The 23,810-nt window shown below is 46.3% G+C and overlaps 1 protein-coding gene across 7 annotated transcripts in view; it reads right to left on the bottom strand.

Annotated features, from left to right (window-relative positions):
- The window catches only part of LOC140715853 (tyrosine-protein kinase Fyn-like), a 269,606-nt gene that overhangs the window by 88,173 nt on the left and 157,623 nt on the right, over positions 1 to 23,810 (bottom strand). Inside the window, exon 1 of one of the 7 annotated variants that reach the window (XM_073028305.1) lies at positions 2,593 to 2,960. The exons of 4 other annotated variants lie outside the window; for them this stretch is intronic. In XM_073028305.1, the coding sequence (XP_072884406.1) occupies positions 2,593 to 2,635 (43 nt within the window). In that variant the 5' untranslated portion in view covers positions 2,636 to 2,960. Of the gene's footprint in view, positions 1 to 2,592; positions 2,961 to 23,810 lie in introns of those variants that run through there. 2 more of the 7 variants (XM_073028299.1, XM_073028298.1) reach the window with 2 other exon arrangements.

Here is a 23,810-nt window from a genome sequence, read left to right as displayed (position 1 = left end):
TGATCAAAGAAAAGTAGCAACAGGGAGGGAAATGGTCAGAAAAATTCTGGGAAGTGGATGGAAGAGATTGAAAGAAATGCAATTTCTACTTCCGGTAAAAAACCCTCCCCTCGCCACTCTTCCTCTATTCCTCATTCTGGCCTCTTACCTCTTCTCTCCGGTCTATCATCTCCCCCTGGGTCCCCTCCTCCTTCCCTTTCTCCAATGGTCCATTCTCCTCTCCTATGATTCCTTATTCCCCAACCCTTGTATCCACCCACCAGACTTCATAAAGTCACAGACTCATAGAACAGAACAGCACAGAAACAGTCCCTTCAGCCCATCTAGACCATGCTAAATTATTTAAACTACCTACTCCCATCAACCTGCCTCAGGACCATAGCCCTCCATACCCCTACCATCCATGTCCCTATCCAAACTTCTCTTGAACCCAATGAGTTTAAATCCAACTCGCATGCCTCCCTTCAACTGGCAGCTCATTCCACACTCTCACAGCACTCTGAGTGAAGAAGTTTCCCCTCAGTTCCCCTTTAAGTTTTCACCTTTCACCCTTAGCCCATGACCTCTAATTGTAGTCTCATCCAGCCTCAGTGGAAAAAGCCTGCTTGCATTTACCCTATCTATAGCCCTCATAATTTTATATCCCTCTATCAAATTTCCCCTCAATCAATCCTCCTTCCCCTCCCCCCACACTTATTATTCTAGCATCTTCACCCTTCCTTTCCAGCCCTGAAGAAAGGTCTCGGCCCGAAACATCAACTGTTTACTCTTTTCCACAGATACTGCCTGACCCGCTGAGTTCCTCCAGCATTTTGTATGTGTTGTCATGGTTAAGTGTACAGAATCAAAAATATCAAAGGGGGTCAACATAGACACAAGAGATTCTGCAGGTGCTGGAAATCCAGAGCAGCACACTCAAAATTCAGCAGCTCAAGATCAGAGTCAGGTTTAATATCACTGGCATTTGTCAAGAGGCAGCAATATATTGCAACACAGACTCATAAAAAACTCTAAATTACAGCAAGTGCAGTCAGGCTGTGTCTGTGGAAAGGAACAAAGAGTTGACGTTCCCAGCTAAGACATCAGGACTCAGCCCGAAACATTGAGCTGTTCAAACATTCAACTGTTGACACCTTCATCCAAACTACATCAAGAGGTTCAATTGCCCCCCTTTCTTGTAAAAATAAAGCATAATAAAAAGACAGTTAAAAACATGTCAGATCTTGCAAGGGCTCAGCAATGGAGATTATGGAGATTCGAGAGGGCAGGGTAGAAATGGAGCATTTTCTGGATGTATCAGTCATCTGAATACAAAGTCCCACTGCAGTGTAAGACAAATATTCAGATACAAACCCCTTGGTGAAGTACACTCAATGGCCATTTTATTAGGTACACCTATACACTTACTCGTTAATGCAAATATCTCATTAGCCAATCATGTGGCAGCAACTCAATGTATAAAAGCACGTAGACATGGTCAAGAGGTTCAGCTGATGTTCAGACCAAACATCACAATGGGGAAGAAATGTGATCTAAGTGACTTTGACTGTGGAATGATTGTTGGTGCCAGGCGGGGTGGTTTGAGTATCTCAGAAAGTGCTGATCTCCTGGGATTTTCACACACTGGGATTCCCAAATCTTTTTTTATGCCATAGACCTTTATGATTAACTGAGGGGTCCGTGGATGCCGGGTTGGGAACCCCTGAGTCTAGAGTTTGCAAAGAATGGTGTGACATCCAGTTCTGAGGGTGAAAACACCTCGTTAATGAGAGAGGTGAGAGGCCAGACTGGTTCAAGCTGACAGGAAGGCGAGAGCAACTCAAATAATCAGGTGTTACAACAGGGGTCGGCAGAACTTCTCCGAATGCACACGTCTAATATTGAAGTGGATGGGCCACAGCTGCAGAGGACCACAAACATACACTCACTGCCGGTCTTTTAGGTACAGGAGGCGTCTAGTAAAGCAACCACTGAGTGTATAAATACTCTTATTGCTACTTATAGCAATGTTTAGGTATTGCATTGTACTGCCGTCTTAAAACAACAAAGTTCACGATGTATGTCAGAGCTAAACCCGATTCCGATTCACTTCAAACATCAGAATGGGGAAGAAATGGCTTTGACGATGGTTGTTGCCTGTCAGGGTGGTGTGAGTGTCTGCTGACCTGGGATTTTCACGCACAACAGTCTCTGCAAGAGCATCTCTGAAACGCACAACATGTTGAACCTTGAGGTGGATGGACTGCAGAAGAGTACACCAGTACCTGGTAAAGCAGCCGGCCGAGTGTACCGGGAACGCGCCGACTCTTCAATAAACACTTTGAAGCGCTGATCGCAACGGCCTCCTTCTTCAAGTAAAGAAACATGACGACCTTAGTCATTTTAAAGAGGTCGTCTGCACATATCCTGGGCTATTCAGTGAAAAAAAATTACTTTGAAATTCATGGCAAAATTATTCCAATTGAAAAGGGCACTAACCCCTTTGCCAGGCCTGTGGCTTTTAAAGGGTACCCTGATCATATTCACACCATTTCAGGGCAGATTCAGCGGGAAGCTGGCAGCGACATGGGAGTTGTAAGCAGGTCCACTTACCCCACAGAGAGTTAACAGTAACTATGTTGGTGCCCCTGCACATTTCTGCCTGGCTCGGGCAGACTGGTGGCGGGCTGTCAGAGCCCCCGCTGCGTGCTCACTTGTCGATCGTTCCCCATTCGCACACTCCCCGACGGAAAACAAGCGCTTCTCTCAATCTCCAATCCATAGAGTGACCTGCGTGAATTCCAGCACTCCGCTGAATGCTCGGAAGGAAGATGAGGTATTGCTGATGACGAGAGCAGATGGCAAATACCCTTCGCCCAGATTCTGCAAAGTGCAGGGGATGTGGGGCTACAAGCAGGAAACAGCTGCACTCGCTGACACTGGGAATCCTGCTGTCCCGCACATTGCGAGCGGGAGGAAGCTTGGCTTCGCCGCGGCTTTCCTCGTTGTGTTTAACTGGCTGCGAGTCCCAATTGGACACGCAGGAAGAGGCAAGTCGCGGCACAATCTGCTGCAGGTCAGGGACACAGATGCCTGCAGAAACCCCATTGTCTGCACCGAAAGCCATTTCCGTGTTTTAATAAATTACACAAATGTTTGCAGCCACGGATCCGATTTCCTCTCTGGCCCTTACTGTCTGTGCGCTTGAGTATCGGTGATTGAAACGGAGCGCACACCGACCTAGAGTGTTAATTTGAACTCAAATCCAAACGAACAAAGGAGGAAAGGCGAATATAAACCCCCGGGACTCTGCAGATTCTGGAAATCCAACGCAACATCACACACAAAATGCTGGAGGAATTCCACATCGGAGAAAAGAGAAGTCCGTCCCCCCTCAATGGCGAAAGTTTGGAGAACGGGGGAGAGAGTAGGAGGGATCTTTTCTTGCATTAAACATTGGATCCCATCTGAGACCTGTGTAAAATCATTAATACTCCTCCTGGCCTGATCTCTGCACCCACACACAAAACATAAAAGAACTATCCAATGGTGGGCACTCTCACTCAACTGAACCGCACAGAAAACATTACATGCCCTGCCCTGTAAACTTGATGATTCCAATCATTTTAAGCAGTTTTATTTGAGACTTTCACCTTCAAACCGCTTCTTAACCCTGTCCTAGACCATCGGAAGAGAGCACGACAGCGCTCCTACCGCCCCAGGAGCCCGCGGAGGTTCGGCGTGTTGGTGGACAGCGCGCTGACCGGCTACATCGCGGCCTGGAGCGGGAACACCAAGGCCTTCGAGCGGAAAACCCTACGTCAGTGGGAAAGGACGGAGGAGGGCAAAGGGATAGCGTGGTGGGGGCCAGTGGAAAAAAGAGGGAGCGGGGGCAAAAGGAGTGGCCACCTGAAGTCAGAGAAATTAATATGCATGTCATCAGGTTGAAGGCCACAAAGAATAACAGTGACATGTTGTTTCTGAAATCTGAATCTGGCCTCAGTTTGCCAATAAACGTGCTCCAAGCAGCACCTGGAGTACAGGGTGCAGTTCTGGTCTCTGACTTTGGAGTCAGTGCAGAGGAGGTTCTAGATTCTAGAGATGAGAGGTTTACACTATGAGGAGAGATGAGTCACCTGGGACTGTAGGGCTGCACTTCAGAAGAATGAGAGGAGATCTTACAGAAACCTATACAATTAAGGAAGGGGTAGGTAAGGTAGAGGCAGGAAAGTTGTTTCCACTGGTAGGTGAGATGAGAACTAGGGGACGTAGCCTCAAGATTCTGGGGAGTAGATTTAGGACAGAGATGAGGAGGAACTGTTTTTCCCAGAGAGTGGTGAATCTGTGGCATTCTCTGCCCAGTGAAGCAGTGGAAGTTACCTCAGTAAATATATTTAAGACAAGATTGGATAGATTTTGCAAAGTAGGGGAATTGAGGGTTATGGGGAAAAGGCAGGTAGATGGAGATGAGTCCATGGTGTCAGGAACAGGGCCGGATGGACCCAAACGCAGGACGCAGACACTGAAGTACGAGGGGGAGGACAGGATGGGGATGCCATCAGTAAGTATATCCAAGACAAGGTTGGATAGTCGGGGAATTGAGGGTTATGGGGAAAAGGCAGGTTGGTGGAGATGAGTCCATGGCCAGGTCTGCCATGATCTTATTGAATGGCGGGGCAGGCTCGACGGGCCAGATGGCCGACTCCTGCTTCTTATGATCTTATTGTGTGGAATTCCAATGGCTGGTCACTAGGAGATCTGGTAGACAGAGAGGAGGTGCTCAACCAAACTGAAAACCCATCTGCCATGGACCAATACCATTAAGCAAGGGGTCGGTGGGGCCCCAGGACAGGAACCCCTGGTGTAGACACTACAAATGAACAGGGAGGGAATGGGAGTAACACACACAAAAATGCTGGAGGAACTTAGCAGGTCAGGGAGCATCTATGGAAATTAATAAACAGTCAATGTTTTGTGCCGAGACCCTTCATCAGGACTGGAAAGGAAAGGCAAGAAGCCAGAATATGAGGGTGGAAGGGAGGGGAAGGAGGTGATTGGTGAGAACTAGATGAGGGGGAAGGTGGGTGGGTGGGAGAGGGAGGAAGGAGTGAGGAGCTGGAAGGTATAGGTGGAAAAGCAAAGGGCTGAAGAAGACAGAATCTGAGAGAAGAGAGTGGATGATGGGGGGAAGGGAAGGAGGAGGGGAACCAGAGAGAGGTGATGGGCAGGTGAGAAGAGGAAGATTAAGATGGGAGCCGGAATGGGGAATGGTAAAAGAGAGACGAGGGAGAGGGAGAGATAGAAGAATGGGGAGAAGGGGGAATGGAAGTGAGATATTGGCTGGGTTCCGGTGTTGCAAAGACTTCAAAAGTATTTATTGCCTAGTGTTAGCAGAGCAGGAACACTGGGAGGGACACACTGGCATGTGCTCCAGTGAATGGGCTGCATCCCCACCTCTGTACCAGGATTCTGGGGTTCAAAGCCCATCTGGGGACCAGGAGAACAATAATTTTGGTAACACTCCAGCTCACAGTAGCAGAATTACTGCAGCGTTTCCAATCAGATGTTAAACCAGGAGCCAGCTTCCCGTCTTAGCTGGGCACCTGCAGTCCCTTCGTCTCTGGATAATGTTGGCTGAAGAGAAGATTCCACCAAAATCCGGGCCAGACTCAGTCCCTGTTTTGAAAACCAATTATTTAATTATCCTCACTTTTCTGTTTGCAGCAACTTGCTACTGACGAGTTATCTACCATGTTGGCCGTGAAGCACTTTGAGAAGTTGTGCAAGTTCAAAGTTCATTTATTATTAAAGAATATATAAATTATACAACCTTGAGATTTTTTTGCTTAAGGTCAGTTGCAAAGCAAGAAACTCTAAAGAACCCAATTAAAAAAAATAAAGACCAACCTCCAATGCACACTCAGAAAGAGGAAAAAAAACAACTCATGCAAACAACAGAAGCGAGCACCAACAGCAGCATTCCAGACCAAATTGAGTCCTTAGTAGGCCCAAAGCCTCGGTATTCAGTTCATCACTTTAGCGGGGCAAACCATCGCAAAATTCGCAAAGACAAAACACAGCAGCCGGGGGCAGTCTCACAGCTTCAGGGTCTGGCCCCGCTATGGCGAATCGCTCCGGGCCTAGATTTCGCTGCTGAAGAAGCCGGTCTCGACCTCTCCAGATCGGCTCGGTGCCCAGAGCGATCCAACCTCACCTACCCCTCGGCGCCCTGCCCTTCCAATCTATGTGAGCCGGCGTTTAGATTGTTCAGAGGACTGTACCTTTCATTAGGCCCAGGCTTGACCGTGGCAAATCGCTCCAGGCCTAGGACACCTGACAAGAATGGCTCCATGCAGGTGCAAGTCTTTCTTTAAAAAGCTGGATTTGCCCGTTTATCAGTACGTCTCCTGCGGCCAATATGAAAGAGGCTGTGCGTTCGGTATCTCACACGCTCTGCGTGAGCCATTTGACAGGTTAACCCCCAGTGAATCTACATCACCTCTCCAGGGAGCCAAGAGATTTATCTGTCACATACACATCAAAACACTGAAACTTGTGGTGAAATGCGCAGCTTTGCCTCAAACACAGTCCGAGGATACACATAAACAAAACACTGGAGGAACTCAACAGGCCAAGCAGCATCCACGGAGGTGAATAAACAGCCGACATTTCAGGCCGAGACCCTTCTTCAGGACTGGAAAGGAAGGGGGAAGATGCCAGAATAAAAAAGTGGGGGGAGGAGAAGGAGGATAGACGGAAGGTGAGAGGTGGCTGAGAAAAGTAAAGAGCTGGAGAGAAAGGAATCTGATGGGAGAGGAGAGTAGACTGTAGGAGAAAGGGAAGGAGGAGGAGACCCAGGGGAGGTGATAGGCAAGTGCCAGCAATAGGTCAGAGTGGGGAATAGAAGAAAAGGGAAAGGGGGAAGGATTTTTTTTCACTGGAAGAAGAAATCAATGTTCATGCCATCAGGTTGGAGGCTACCTAGATGGAATATATGGTGTTTCTCCTTCACCCTGAGGGCAGTCTCACCGTGGCCCAAGAGAAACGTTAGAACTGGAATGGGAATGGGAATTACATTGTTTGGCCACCGGGAAGTTCCACTTTTTGGGGACTGAGCGGAGGTCTGAGGGTGTGCTGGCGGCAGCTCACATGTGTCAGCACTCTTCCGGTGCCCACAACTCACTAAACCGAACCCGCATGTGATCAGACTGTGGGAGGAAACCGGAGCACCCGGAGGAAACACACACAGACACAGGGGGAATGTACAAACTCCTTCCAGGACTGATTGAACTGAACTGAGGTATGGGGAGTTGGCATGGAATCTTTCTTTCTTTCTTTTTATTAAAATACAGACACTTTGAGCCGTGATGCTCAGCAATCCAATTTAATCCTACTCTAATCACAGGACCAATTAACCTACCAAACGGTACCTCTTAGGACTATGGAAGGAAACTGGATCATTCGAAGGAATCCCACACGGTCACGGGGAGAGTGTGCAAACTCCTTACAGGCAGCAGGGGGAGTTGAATCTAGGTAAAGCATTGTGCTGACCACGACACTACTGTGCTGATGACTTTGTGAGGTTGGGGCTTAATATTCTGTATTTCTCACTCATTTTTGTTCTGTTTTTGCTGTTTGAGCAATTTGTTCCTTTTTTTGCACATGTTGTGGGTTTGATGTTTTTTCTTTGAACGGGTCCCATGGTGTTTCCTGGTTTTGTGTCTGTGTGTGGGAAGATGAATCTCAGGGCTCTGCACTGTAAGCATCCTTTGATAGTAAGTGTTCTTTGAATCTTTTTGAACTGGATCCTAATCCTGCAGATGACACTGCAAAGCATGAGGCTAACCGCCGTGGTACCGTGCCTCTTTGGTACTAGCAGCCCAAAGCCGTGCCTCTGCCTCGTTCGCAGAACGGTCAGACAAACCAGAGTGACGTAGAGTCACAAGGGCCAAATGCATGCAAATGGGATCAGCTCAATAAGCAACCTGGTCAGCATGGGTCAGATGGGCTGAAGGGCCAGTTTCTGTACTGAATATGACTGATCCCCCAGAATTTTGTGGCACCGCAGCTTCATAAATACAACAGGAATATATAAGGCAGAGATTGATAGATTCTTGATTAGTCAGGGTGTGAAGGGACACGGGGAGAAGGCAGGACATTGGGACTGAGAGGGAACTGGATGGCTCTGGGCGTGCACTCACTGGAGCTCAGAAGAATTGGGGGGGGTGGGAATTGCACTGAAACCTATCGAACGTTGAAAGGCCTCGATAGATGGGTGTGGGAAAGATATTTCCTACGGTGGGGGAGTCTGAGAGCAGAGGGCACAACCTCAGAATAGAGGGATGCCCTTTTAGAATGGAGATGAAGAGGAATTTCTTTAGCCAGAGGGCGATGAATCTGTGGAATTCGTTGCCACAGGTGGCTGTGGAGGTCAAGTCATTGGGTATATTTAAGGCAAAGGTTGATAGATCCTCGATTGGTCAGGGCATGAAGGGATACGGGGATACTGAGAGGGAAAACGGATCAGCCTCGATCGGCCAAATGGCCTGATTCTGCACCTGCATCACATGGTTGTATCTGTAGGAAACTTGAGCTATCCTTGATTTCTGTAACTTCAAATGTTTTTGTCATTTCTCAATGTGTCAGCTTGTAATCACCTTCAAGGTGTTTAAAAAGAAATAGCAGATACGCACTGAGAACCTGCAGTATTTATCTATCAAAATACTATCATTAAAAGGCCAGAGAGAGGCTGCATTGTAGTCTGCTAACTATTACTTTTTTTTAAATGTATATTTATCTGTTATATGTACAATATTGTGTAGAAGTCCTAAGCACATTTATACAGCTAGGGTGCCTAAGACTTTTGCACGGTACTGTAGTAATTTTATGTATTGCACTGTACTGCTGCCACAAAAGATCAAATTTCATGACATATGTGAGTGATGATAAACCTGATTCTGATATGGGTCTCTACTGTGGACTGAGAGTGGGAAGGGGGCAGGGAGAGGGGAGGGAGTCGGAAGCAGCAGAGAGACATTCTGTAATGATCAATAAACCAAATGTTTGGAATCAAATGACCTTGGGGTGTCTCAGGGTTGGGTGTGTCTGTTCCCCTGCCACCCCCCACCCCTGGCACTCCGTCTCTGCCACCTGTCCCACACCCCTCCCACAGAGCTCCACCCTTGCCATTCCCAACGTCCTTTACTCCCTCCAGATTTACAAACTCGCTCTCCACTCCACATTGACAAATACAGTACTGTGTAAAAGCCTTAGGCACCCTAGTGATATATATGTGCTGAAGTCTCACACAGTACTGTATATGTCCTCAATACTTGACATATTCCAGTAACACTGAAAACTATCTCCTTAACAAAGTGGTTTTTGGAAAATACGTCCACACTGCGCCACTCGGTGCTCCACTCCTTCCCCCCTCCCCCCCACGTTTATACTTGCTATCTCCCTCCCCCCTTTCCTTCCATTCGTGTTGAAGAGACTCAACCTGAAATATCGACTGTCCATTTCCCTCCATAGATATGCCCAGGAAGAGCAAGATGAGCTGCCCCCAATGACTATTGGCCACCGGCTCTCACATCTACTGTGATGAGCACTTTGAGAAGCTGCTCGTGGTCAGAGTCAACTCTTGCCTAACGAAGGACCTGGCCCTGCTGAAATTTGCCTATCACCACAATAGGTCTAGAACAGATGCAATGTCACTGGCTCTCCACTGTGCCTTAGACAGTAACAATATCTACGCTGGGCTGCTATTCATTGACTATGCTCAGCATTCAACACAGTCATACCCCTCAGTTCTAATCAACAATCTCAAATTCCGGGGCCTCCGTACCTCCCTCTGCAACTGGATCCTTGACTTCCTCACCGGAAAGCCACAGTCAAAACACTTCATCTCACGTTCTTGATACTTATTGCTTATTTATTAATCATTATAATTTCTTTTTTTTTCAATTTGCAGAGTCTGTTGTCTTTTGCACACTGGTTGAACACCCAATTCGGTGCAGTCTTTCACTGATTCTATAATATTTTATTATGGGTTTATTGAGTATGCCTGCAAAAACATTAATCTCAGGGTTGTATATGGTGACATAGAAGCATTGTGATAATAAATTTACTTTGAACTTTGAATTTCTGCCACTGTCTGTAACGTGTTTATATGTTCTCTCCATGATCTCGCGGGTTTCTTCCGAGAACGCCGAGTTCCTCCCACATTCCAAAGGCGTACGGGTTAGAATTAGTGAGCTGTGAGGAAGTTGTGTTAGTGCCAGAAGTTTGACGACACTTGTGGGCAGATCCCAGCACATCCTCGGACGGCGCTGATTGTTGACCTCAAAGGATGTATTATTGTTCTGGTGGTGGGGTGGAGATACATCTCTACCAAAGCAGGTATAGGGTATCCCTCCCTCTGCTAGCCTGCAGGTCACCCTTGGGCAAGGTGTAGCACCTGCTTAGCCCCCCCCCCCCGATCAGGGTCACGTGAAGCCACGGGAGCAGGTGGTGGATGGTCGTATGAGCAGCTGGTCCACATCACAAGTCCTGGTTATGCGACCACGGACACCAGGCAGACAGTCTCTGAAGAGTATTGATAATGGCTGAGGTCACCCGTCTTGTAAAGACACTGGCAGGAGAAGGCAATGGCAAACCACTTCTCTCAAACAATTTGCCAAGGACAATCATGGTCATAGACCATGATCACCCACGTCATACGACACAGCACATAACAAAGTTATTGGACTTACAAAATGGAACACATTTGCTTTGTAATTGATGGATTTTGATGGCTTTGCACTGATGCCACAGAGAAACACATTTCATATCATGTCAGTGATAATGAGCCGGCACGGTAGCGTAGTGGTTATCACAATGCTTTACAGTACCGGCGAACCGGGTTCTAATCCCGCCACTGACCGTCGGGAGTTTGTACGTTCCTCCCGTGATTGCATGGGTTTCCCACACAGCCCAAAGACGTACCAGCTGGTAGGTTGTAAATTGTCCTGAGGTTAGGTTTGGGTTAAGTAGATGGATTAATTGGTCATTGTGAATTGTCCTGAGATTAGGTTTGGATTAAGTAGATGGATTAATTGGTTATTGTAAATTGTCCTGAGGTTAGGTTTAGGTTAAGTAGATGGATTAATTGGTCATTGTAAATTGTCCTGAGGTTAGGTTTGGGTTAAGTAGGTGGATTAATTGGTTATTGTAAATTGTCCTGAGGTTAGGTTTGGATTAAGTAGATGGATTAATTGGTCATTGTGAATTGTCCTGAGATTAGGTTTGAGTTAAGTAGGTGGGTTGCTGGGTGGCATGTCTCAGAGGGCCAGAATGGCCTGTTCCGTGCTGTATCTCAAGTTAGAAGAAATAATCAATCTGATTCTAACTGATTCATGAAATCGGTCCATCTTGGTACATGTGAGAGTTACAGATGACCTACCATCAGAATAACCCGGCCAGCCATCGTGCTGAAATAGTGACACCGAGCGTCACTGGTAGAGAAGAAGTGAGCTGTGTCTGAGCCAGGGTCAGCTGATGTGTGTCTGAGCCAGGGTCAGCTGATGTGTGCCAACTCAGGGCTTTCTGAGCTCAGTGTGAGACCTTGTCTCACAGTGACATGCAGAATGATGGTACCATGTGCCAAAAATAGCTCCAACAACAGACTAAGATTTGGGTGGTTTCTCACTTGCCCTCAACCTCTCTGACTTTCAACGTCCAATTTTGTGCTTAAAAGTGTTATTAAATTGGTACTTGTAACACTATTGATTGAGGTACAGCGTGAAACTGGCCCTTCTGGGCTTTCGAGTCGCACTGCCCATCAATCCTCTGATTTAACCTTAGCCTAGTCACAGGACAATTTGCAATGACCAACCAGTACATCTCTGGACCGTGGGAGGAACCCAGAGCACCCGGAGGAAACCTACACGGTCACGGGGAGAACGTACAAACTCCTCACAGTCAGTAGCGGGAATTGAACCCAGGTCACTGGTACTGTAAAGAGTCGCGCTAACCACCGCGCCACCTGAACAATCTTCGCTGCATTTGCCGGCGCACAATGAAATCCTCACCACGGACCTTCAGAGGCAAACCCTACACTCGTTTTTTCCTATGTGTTTTCCCTAGGGTCTAATACCAGTGGGAATGCATTTAAGCAACGCACAGGTAGAACGCTGGAGAGACGCAGCAGGCCAGGCAGCATCTATGGAAAAGAGTGAACGGTCGACGTTTCGGGCCGAGACCCTTCATCAGGACTGGAGAAAAGAAGTCAGATAGAGAAGGTGTGGGGGGAAGGGAGGAAGAAGCACAGGGTGATAGGTGAGACCAGGAGAGGGGAAGGGGTGAAGTAAAGAGCTGGGAATTTGATTGGTGAAAGAGATAAAAGGATGAAGAAGGGGGAATTTGATAGAAGAAAGTAGAAAACCATGGTAGAAAAGGAAGGGGAGGAGCACCAGAGGGAGGTGATGGGCAGGTAAGGTGAGAGAGGGAAACGGGAATGGCGGAATGGTGAAGGTGGGTCAAATTACCGGCATTTCGAGAAATCTCTGGATTTCCAGCATCTGCAGATTTTCCTGTGTTTGGAATGCACTTAAGGTGAGAGAGAATGAGTTCAAAGGAGATGTGAGGCAAGGTTTTTTTACCAGAGTGATGGGTGTCTGGAATGTGTTGCTAGGGTGGTGGCGGGGGCCAACACAAATAGAGGCATTTACCATAAGAAGCACTTGAAGAGGCACATGAATGTGAGAAGAACATGGATATTGTTTCGATAGAAGGGTCTAGATTACTGGTTTAATTAGCTCAGCATAGGTTATGGGCCAAAGGGCTTGATATAGAACACTATTCTATAATAGCATTTTGTGAGAGGAATTATTTTTGTTTGCTGGCCATCTGGGTAATACGCTACGGTCATGTATACTGGCATCTTCACAATCTCACCACAGTACACACACCCCCGACATCTCCCCTGATGTCCTTTCTTTCTATTTATCTTCAGCCCCCCTCGGTGACCCCACCTGCCTTTTTGACAATTTTGCCGGGCCTTGCACACGTTCCACTTCAATAAACCTGTTGCAGCAAATGGAAGGAACTGTCGTTGATTTCAGCCGAACGTCATCCAGACAGCGAGAGGGTTTAGTGTCACTGGTTACAACAGCGAGGTGTCACAGTACGCGAGCAGGACCTTCACTGCGGTGAAAATCTGACGGCTATTCCACTGGCATGTTCGCAAGCGAGTCGCGAGAGCAGACGTGACGAAGACATGAACTCTCAGTTGATTGCTACAGTCGCTGGTCTACACTGGAGCTCCAGCAGTGGAGAGGGTCAGCAGAATCTGGCCATTCAGCCCATCAAGTCTGTTCTGCTATGGCTGATTTTTTCATTGTGATGCCTCAAAAAGGCGGCATCCATCATTAAGGACCCCCATCACCCAGGACATGCCCTCTTCTCATTGCTGCCACCAGGGAGGAGGTACAGAAGCTGGAAGACACACACTCAATGATTCAGGAACAGCTTCTTCCCCTCTGCCATCTGATTTCTGAATGGACATTGAACCCATAAACACTACCTCACTACTTTTATTTCTGGTTTTGCACTACTTATTTAATTTAATTATTATATATAGATAGATAGATAGATACTTTATTCATCCCCATGGGGAAATTCAACTATATATATACATACACACACACACACACACACACACACACACACACAGAGTAAATCAGAGTTTTTATTATTTATATATTGCATTGTACTGCTGCCACAAAACAAAAAATTTCATGACACATGCCGGTGATATTAAATCTGATTCTGTTGCCCTCAACCCCATTCTCCTGCCTTCTCCCCATAACCTTTGACACCCTTACTAATGAAGAAACTATCAACCTCCGCTTCAAACATACCCAACGACTTGGCCTCCACAGCTGCCTATGGTAATAAATTCCACAGATTCACCACCATCTGGCTAAAGAAATTCCTCCTCATCTCTGGTCTATTCTCAGGCTGTGCGCTTTGGTCATAGGCTCTCCCACTATTGGAAACAACCTCTCCAAATCCACTCTATACAGGTCTTTCAACAGTCAGCAGGTTTCATTGAGATTTCCCATCAAATACTCCTGATATGTTAACATGTATTTCCTCTAAGTGCTCCGGTCTCCTCCCACAGCTCAAAGATGAGTGGGCGAGGGCCAGTGAGTTGTGAGCACCCTTTGCCGTTACCGGAAGCTAGGCAGCACTTGCCTGCCCCCAGCACGTATTTGGACTGTGTGTTCGTTGACAGAAACAATCCATTTCACTTTATGTTTTGATGTTTCAATTATACATCTGACAGACAAAGTTTAACCTGTCTCCTCACCTCTTCAATCTACATCTGGTCCAAGGCTGCGGTGGCATCTGGAGTCACGAGGGCCTCAGTCAGGACTTTGTCAAATGCAGGATTTGAGTCCAAAGGGTTACGGCCCTTGTGATTCAGGATAGCCTGGGAGATTTGATATGAAATTTTCTTGGCAATGGCAGGAAATGGATGATGACCAAGGGTTATTGTTGCCTTTGAAAGACTGTGGTCAAAGGTGTACCACAGGGCTCAAAGTTCAAAGTATACTTACTTTCTAAGTTTGTATATGTTACCATAAACTCCCTTGAGATAAATTTTCTTGCAGACATTTATAGGGGTAAAAGAAATACAATAGAATTTACAAAACAAACTACATAAACAAAGACTGACAGAATGTGCAAAAGAAGACAAACTGTGCAACTAACAAATAATACCGAGAACATGAGTTGTAGAGTCTTGAAATTGAGCCTGCAGAGGTTGTGGAGTCAGTTCAGAGTTGTGGTGAGTGAAGTTATCTATGCTGGTTCAGAAGCCTGATGGTTGTAGAGTGAGAACTGTTTGCAAACAGTTATTGCTGGAGTCTCAGTTCCAACACCAGAGGAGAGGAGAGCATGGCCTGGATTGAGGGGGTTCCCTGATGATGTATTATTCTTTCTTGTGGCAGTGCTCCTTGGAGATGTGCTCGATTGTGAGGAGGGCTTTTCCTGTGATGGACTGGGCAATATCCACCGCTTTCTGTGGACTTTATAATCCCTGGGTGTTGGTGTTTCTGTACCAGGCCGTGATGCAGCCAATCAGCATTCTCCCCACTGCGCATCTACAGAAGTCGGTCTAAGTTTTTGTGAAATGCTTCATTGCTGGGACCCTTGTTCCTTGTTATGCAGGTTGATCTTAAAAGAGCGATCTTTAGTTTTGTTTGTCCATGTACATCGAGACAGTGAAATGTGTCACTTGCATCAAAGACCAACACACTTGGGATGTGCTAGGCAGCCCAAAATTGTCCCCACGCTTCTGGCACCAACATAGCTTGCCCACAACTCACCTACCCTAACCAGTACGTCTTAGGAATATGGGAGAAAACCTCAGCACCTGGAGGAAACCTGTCACGAGCACTGCGAGGTTCTGTGACTTGCTGTAAAGTGTGGAGCTTCAGGGTTTCTCAAGCACCTCTATTTAGTCATCGTTAAGCTCAGGTGCTTTTGGTTTAATCTTGAAAAGTTAATTGTGACCAGCACTACATGATTAATTCTGACCTCATTCTATGATTATTTAAAAGGGACTCTCGTTGGGTCCTTGTGTGTTTGAGGAGAAAGTCCCATCTCAGGGTGTCACTCGGTTGTGCCCCTGATGCTCTGTTGGTTTTTCTATGTTTAAACCCTTGCTTCCATCTCTTCACAGGTAGTCTGCTGTTCCTCTGTCCCTGGGTTAAGTCGTTGCCAGTGACTGGGTCCGGTCCCGCCAGCGAGCTCCGTGTCAGAAACCCACGCTGTCATGGAGAGGAGCTACAAACACCTCACAGGCAGCAGCAGGACTCGAACGTTGCTAGCGTTGTGTCACGTTGCAATAACGGCTGTGACACCCCACTTTCGGATGTGAAAGTAGGAGTGGCTCACAGGTTTTCAGATGTCACTAAGATCGTTGGCGCTGGCAGGGAAAAGCGGACTCCTTGGCCTTGGCACGGTGTGCGCTCATTGGGACAGAGCGTCTCAGCTGCGGGAGTCACCGGAGAGGCTGGATGTGTGTTCTTCGGAGCTGTGGAAACTGCTAATTAGTCTGATAGTCACAGAATCATAGAAAAGTACAGGACAGAAACAGGCCCATCGGCCCATCTAGTCTGTGCTGAACCATTTAAATTACCTACTCCCATCGACCTGCACCGGGACCATAGCCCTCCATACCCCTACCGTCCAATATCTACGGCTTCAGGTTGTAGACACCTGCTTTAAAAATGTTTGAAGAATAGCTTCTTCCCCTTCACCGTCAGATTTCTGAACAGTCCATGAACACTCCCTCACTATTCTTCTTTGCAAAATTTATTTATTCTTGCAACTTAGAGTGACTTCAATGTATTGCGCTATACTCCTGCCACAAAACACCACATTTCATGACTCGTGTCACTGACAATAAACTTAACTCTGACTCAGTTTTGGAGAAAAGTTTCCTACCCCCTACCCTGTCTACGTGCCTCATAATTTTATAAACCTCTATATGTTAAAGGGAAACATGAGGTGAAACTTTTTCACTCAGAGGTTTGTGAGAGTGTGGGATAAGCTGCCAGGACAAATGGTGCATGCGAGCTCGATTTCAATGTTTGAGAAGTTTGAATAGGCATATGGATGGTAGTGCTATGGTCCGGGTGCAGGTCGATGGGAGTAGGCAGTTTTAAATGGTTCAGCATGGACTAGATGGGCTGAAGGACCTGTTTCTCTGCTGTACTTTCTATGTCTCCATGACTATTATAGTAACATTTTTTCTTTAATCCATGTGCATATCTAAGGGTTTCTAGATAGATAGATAGATAGATACTTTATTCATCCCCATGGGGAAATTCAACTTTTTTTCCAATGTCCCATACACTTGTTGTAGCAAAACTAATTACATACAATACTTAACTCAGTAAAAATATGATATGCCTCTAAATCACTCTCTCAAAAAGCATTAATAATAGCCTTTAAAAAGTTCTTAAGTCCTGGCGGTTGAATTGTAAAGCCTAATGGCATTGGGGAGTATTGACCTCTTCATCCTGTCTGAGGAGCATTGCATCGATAGTAACCTGTCGCTGAAACTGCTTCTCTGATGTATCTGCCTCTATCTCCTCTCCAGCAGTGTGTTGCATGCACTGATTACTCTCACATCTGACATCCCCCTATCATTTCCACCAATCACCTTAAATTGTGTCCCCTGGTACTGGCCATTTCTACCCTGGGAAAAAGTCTCTGCTGTCCACTCTGTCTATGTCTCATCCTCTTGTACGCCTCTGTCAAGTCACCTCCCATCCTCCTCCGTTCCAGAGAGAAAAGCCCTCGCTCGCTCAACCTCCCCTCATAAGGCCTGCTCCCTAATCCAGGCCGCATCCTGGTAAATCTCCTCTGCCCCCTCTCTAAAGCTTCCACATCCCACAGGTCAACACAGATGCCTTGTGCAGGAAGGCACAGAGTCGAATGTACTTCCTAAGAAGGTTGGCGTCATTCAATGTCTGTAGTGAGATGCTGAAGATGTTCTATAGGTCAGTTGTGGAGAGCGCCCTCTTCTTTGTGGTGGCGTATTGGGGAGGAAGCATTAAGAAGAGGGACGCCTCACGTCTTAATAAGCTGGTAAGGAAGGCGGGCTCTGTCGTGGGCAAAGTACTGGAGAGTTTAACATCGGTAGCTGAGCGAAGGGCGCTGAGTAGGCTACGGTCAATTATGGATAACTCTGAACATCCTCTACATAGCACCATCCAGAGACAGAGAAGCAGTTTCAGTGACAGGTTACTATCGATGCAATGCTCCTCAGACAGGATGAAGAGGTCAATACTCCCCAATGCCATTAGGCTTTACAATTCTACCGCCAGGACTTAAGAACTTTTTAAAAGCTATTATTAATGCTTTTTGAGATGGTGATTTAGATGCATATCATATTTTTTTACTGAGTTAAGTATTGTATGTAATTAGTTTTGCTACAACAAGTGTATGGGACATTGGAAAAAAAGTTGAATTTCCCCATGGGGATGAATAAAGTATCTATCTATCTATCTATCTATCTAATTAGCATCTGTGCAGGGGCAAGGAACAGAGTTAAAGCTTCAGTCAGAGACCGTTCACAGAATCGAGAAAGAGACAAAAAGAAATTATTTTAAGTTGCGGAGAGGGGAGGTGAGTTTTGGTCAGCACTTTATCGAAGACAAAAAGGGAAACAAAAAATGCTGATGATGTTCAAGGCGGAAGAGACAGACGGAAACCTCATCGAGAGCAGAGCAAAACTCCTTCGACATTGTAGCAGCAGGTTTTGGTTCACATCTAATCGAAAAGGGACCCCATTGTGAATGTACAACTTACCTACCCAAGTCTCTTACACACAGAGGCCACTTTATTAGGTACATCTGTACACCTGCTCATTAATGCAATTGTCTAATCAGCCAGGATATCAACCTCTCCCTCAGTGTCCAAAACACAAAAGAGCTGATTGTGGATTACAGGAGGAATGAGACAGGCTCGGCCCGATCAACATCAATGGGTCTGCGGTTGAGAGGGTGAGTTCCTCAGTATACACATCACCAATGACCTCACCTGGACTGTACACACCAGCTTTGTGGCAAAAGGAAGCACAGCAGCGTCTCCTCCACCTCAGGATGCATACTGTATATATTCCTCTACCATTTAATGTACCTATTGAAACATTGAAGTAGTCCAGCACGAGCCCCCAAATCCTCAAGGCCTTCCACAGAGGCAGCATTGAGAGCACCCTGACTGACTGTATCAGAACTGCACCAACCTTGAGCGCTGGGCACTGCAGAGAGCAGTACGGACAGCCCAGCGCCTCTGTGGATGTGAGGACATTTACAGCAGCAGATGCAGAAAGAAAGGCTGGAGAATCATCAGGGACACACCAACCATGAACTGTTTCAGCTGCCTCTGTCTGGCAAACAGTACCGCAGCATTAAAGCCAGGACTGACGGGCTACGGGACAGCTTCTTTCTACAAGCCATTAGACTTCTAAATTCACATGTCTGTACATTGCGACGGAGTCATAACGCAGAGATTTTTACTCCCTCACGTTGTGGGATGGATGTAAGATTTAAATAAATTCGAAATTCTAAATTTCTCAATGCATAAAAGCATGCAGACATGGTCAAGAGGTTCAGTTGTTGTTCAGATCAAACATCAGAATGGGGAAGAAATGTGATCTGAGTGACTTTGACCGTGGAATGTTTGTTGGTGCCAGATGGGGTGGTTTGAGTATCTCAGAAACTGCTGATCTCCTGGGATTTTCACTCTCAACAGTCTCTAGTGTTCACAGAGAAAGATGCAAAAACCAAAATAAACATGGAACAAGCAGAGTTCTGTGGGCAAAGATGTCTTGTTAGCGAGAGAGATCGGAGGAGAATAGCCAGACTGGTTCAAGCAACAATAACTTAAATATCAAACATCACAAATTCTGCAGGTGCTGGAAATCCAGAGCAACACACACAAAATGCCGGAGGAACTCAGCAGGTCAGGCAGCGTCTATGGAAAAGAATAAACTGTTGACAATACAAGCCGAAACACAGAGTGTTTATTTATTTCCATAGATGCTGCCTGACCTGCCGAGTTCCTCCAGCATTTTGTGTGCGTAACTCAAGTAACCACGCATTACAGCAGTAGTGAGTAGCAGAACATCTCTGAACACACAGCACACGTTGAATCTTGAACTGGATAGGCTACAGCAGCTGAAGTCCATAAATATATATACACAGTGGACATTGTATAGGCACCGGGGGTAACAAATATCGAACACAAGATGCTGGAGGAGCTCAGCAGGTCAGGCAGCATCTATGGAAAAGAGTAAACAGTCAATGTTTTGGGCCGAGACCCTTCTTCAGGACTCAGGACTTCAAGTCCTGAAGGAGAGTCTCAGCCTGAACCCTCAACTGTTTATTCATGTCCATAGATGCTGCCTGACCTGCTGAGTTCCTCCAGCATTTTGCATGTGTTGCTTTGGATTTCCAGCATCTGCAGACTTCCCTGTGTTTATAACAGTGACCACTGTGTGTAAGCTCCTGTTTCTGTCTCGCTTGTTTTTGTTTTCTCCCCAGTCCTGACAAAGGCTCTTTGACTTGAAACGTTAACGGCTTCTCCTCCTGCAGATGCTGCCTGACCCTCTGAGTACCTCAATGGTCGCAACAAGTGGTCAACCAAAGAACAGTTGAAACAGAAAGGAAAGACAAGCATGGCCTCCAACATTGTGGACATTTGGTTGGTGGATCCAGGTGGGACCAAACATGGTCTCTGGTGTTACGGACATTTAGAATACAATTTTATTTTTGTTCTTAAGTGAACACATTAAATCATGAGAATTCAAGCCTTTGAAACTATTCCTCAGGCTCAATCATAATCTGTGAAGGTTCGTAGCTACGTACAAGCAGCTTGCAACAATATAAGGCTTTGCTCAGGCTGCACTTGGAGCAATTTTAGACACAATATTACAGGTAGAATGTGGCAAATCTGGAGAGGGTGCCGAAGAGAGTCACCAGGTTGCTGCCTGGATTTGATGGTACTTTTTCGTTATGAGCTGTGTCATATGATGTAGCTGATCATGGTCTTCCATGACGTGATTGTTCTTGGCAGATGTTTCCTACAGAAGTGGTTTTCCATTGCCTTTACAAGTCAGGTGACCCCAGCCATTATCAATACTCTTCAGAGACTGTCTGCCTGGTGTCAGTGGTCGCATAACCAGGACTTGTGATCTGCACCAGCTGCTCATACGACCATCCACCACTTGCTCCCTTAGCTTCACGTGACCCTAATCGGTGGGGATCGGCAGTGGGGGAGCTAAGCAGGAGCTACACCTTGCCCAAGGGTGACCTGCAGGCTAGCAGAGGGAAGGAGCACCTTACACCTCCTTTGATAGAGATGTATCTCCATCCTACCACCCATAGAGGGAACTAGATGCTGGGAAAGCTAGAACAAACACAGGTTTTTCTCTAGAAGAGTGAAGGCTGAGTGGAGACCTGTGTTTAGGCTTGCGTTTAGTTCAGAGCGTGGAGTTTAAAGGCAATGCGAGGGACAAGTCGGCATAGAAAATGGTAGAATAGACTAGAGTTATTTGTCACAAGAACATTGAAATGCCTCATTTTCCCCCCAAAATACTGCATTGTAGGTAGTGGGTATCGCATTCACTTTACAGAGCCTGTGAACACAGAATGGGGCTCAGTTCCTGCTGCTGCCTGTAAGGAGTTTGCATGTTCTCCCCGTGACCGTGTGGGTTTCCTCCGGGTGCTCTGGGTTCCTCCCACATTCCTGTCATCAGCCTTACGTGCCTCTGTGGCTTTCTGTCTTAACTAGAGCCATTAAGCCCTTGTGCTTTCAGGTAATTGTCAGATATTGTCAGGTCAATTGTGATTGGCACGGGTTTCCTGCAATCTTTGATTATTTAAAGGGGACTCTTGGTTGGCTCTGGGGGGGGGGGGGGGTCCTCGTGTTTATGGAGAATGATTTTTTGCGCGGTCTCATTCGGTTGTGACTCCCATGCTCTGTTGGCACTCCTACATCTAACCCTTTGTTTCCATCGATACATGGGAGTCCGTTGTTCCTCCTCCCCTGGGTCCAGTCCTGCCAGCAACTACCATGACTTTCCAGAGATGTATGGTTAGGGTTCGTGAGTTGTGGCCATGCTACGTTGCTGCCAGAAGCACAGCAACATTTGCAGGCTGCCCAGCACAATCCTCACTGATTGGATTTGATGCAAAACGATGCATTTCACCGTATGCTTCGGTGTTTTGATGTACATGTGACAAATAAAGCAAACAAAGAAACTCCTAGATATGCATGTGGATGAAAGAAAAATGGAGGTCTATGTGGGAGGAAAGGGTTAGATTGGTCTTGGGGTAGGTTGAATAGTCGGCACAACATCGTAGCCAAAGGGCCTGTATTGTGATGTACTGTTCTATGTCCTAAAACTCTTTCAGCATTGAGTGCTCTGTTGGTTTATTTTACACTGCGGAGACCACAGCTACATGCAGCACTCTGCCTACCCGTCCACACTGCTACTCTCTCCCGTTCACAGCCACGCCAGATTAGCTGCTGCTTCACGGTCCGTGCATTCGGCAAAATGTGCTCCGGAAAAGTGTTAATCAGCAGAAAAAAAGCAGCAAACACGATTGCCTCAGGAACTGTGGGCAAGTACGAACAAAAGCTTCAACTGCCGTTCACATGGGCCCGCACCGCAGGGCTGTGCAATTGATCGGAAGCCATCTGTGTTTCAGCTGCAACTTCGACTCTTTTCAAAAAGAGAACTGGTACTTCTCCAATCCTGACGGGAACTGAAGTGAGAGAGGCACTGCCGAGCACTTTGAGAAACATTAAATGAAAGGAATGGTCAAATTATTTTGCAGTCACTTCAGTTCTCCTAGTGTGCAAAGTCATCAAAAGGACAAAAATATGCTCTGGTAATCCAACTCCTAGTAACAATATGCAAATACCATTTTCAAGGCACCTTTCTTGTCCATTTACCCCACTCTCACCAGGGAGAAGGCTGCAGCGTATCAATGCCAGGACCCCCAGACTCAGAAACAGTTACTTCCTCCAAGCCATCGAGTTGACCAACACCTCCACCTACTAACTCACCACACCACTACCCTCTCATTTTTTGTCAGAGTCACTTGAAAAATAGACCAAAACCGCTGAGAGGGAATTAACAATGTGTGGCAAGTCACTGAGTTTCAAGTCAAGTCAAGCCAAGTTAATTGTCCTTTAGCTGTATACTTGTACACTGTCAACAAGACAATGTTTCTCCAAACCAGGGTGTAAAACACAGTACACATAACACACAGGAACTTAGGAAAGTAAGAATTAAATCTACAAATGAATTACGTGCAGATAAACAAAGTAAAGAGCATAAATTAAATATTATCGGGTCAGAAAAAGTATTGGATAAAAGTACACTCAATTCTTTATCATGAAACCAGCAAAAACGAATTATCTTATATAGCGATAAAAACTAATGAAACCAGTGTAACAACTCAGAAATTAACGATATTACTGATAACAAAATTAGCAAAATAAGCAGTCAACAAAAAATATTCAAGTCCTTACTAAGTCTCCTTTTAACTAAATTAATGGGAACCAAGGGTGAATATGTGACTATGCTCAATAATATCTACCACACCCAACCCCTCGTGACAAATTACTGTGGCCCATAATAAAACTTGGAACACAACATACAATACAGACAGAAGATAGATACAAGGCACTGGTGGTCACCTCATGTACTGATACCGCAGTTCATGTCACTTTCTGTACTGTACATGAAATCAGTCAATGCACATAATCTAATCGAATGTATTTATCTTTAATGTGTTTTTGTTGTGTTTCTATGCTTACTGTGTTTTTTTTTGTGCTGCATCAGATAAAAATCCTTTTGTTCAAGTTCAAGTTCCTGGGCGTCAACACCTCCAAGGATCTCTCCTGGGCCCGATGCCTCGATGCAGCCACCAGGAAGACACGGCAGCGGCTGGATACGAGATTTGGTTTGTCACCAAAGACACTCGCAAATTTTTACAGATCTGCCGTGGGGAGAATTCCAACTGGCTGCATCACCATCTGGTATGTGGGGGGAGGTTACTGCACAGGATCGAAATAAGCTGCAGAAAGTTGTAAACTTAGCTCCATCATGGGCACAAGACTCCACAGTATCCAGGACATCTTCAAGGAGCGATGCCTCAAAAAGGTGGCGTCCATCATTAAGGACCCCCACCACCCAGGACATGCCCTCTTCTCATTGCTACCATCAGGGAGGAGGTACAGGAGCCTGAAGACCCCTCTTC

The sequence above is a fragment of the Hemitrygon akajei genome, chromosome 24, assembly GCF_048418815.1.
Source record: "Hemitrygon akajei chromosome 24, sHemAka1.3, whole genome shotgun sequence".
NCBI classification, from domain to species: domain Eukaryota; kingdom Metazoa; phylum Chordata; class Chondrichthyes; order Myliobatiformes; family Dasyatidae; genus Hemitrygon; species Hemitrygon akajei.
This window is presented reverse-complemented; position numbering and strand designations above follow the sequence as displayed.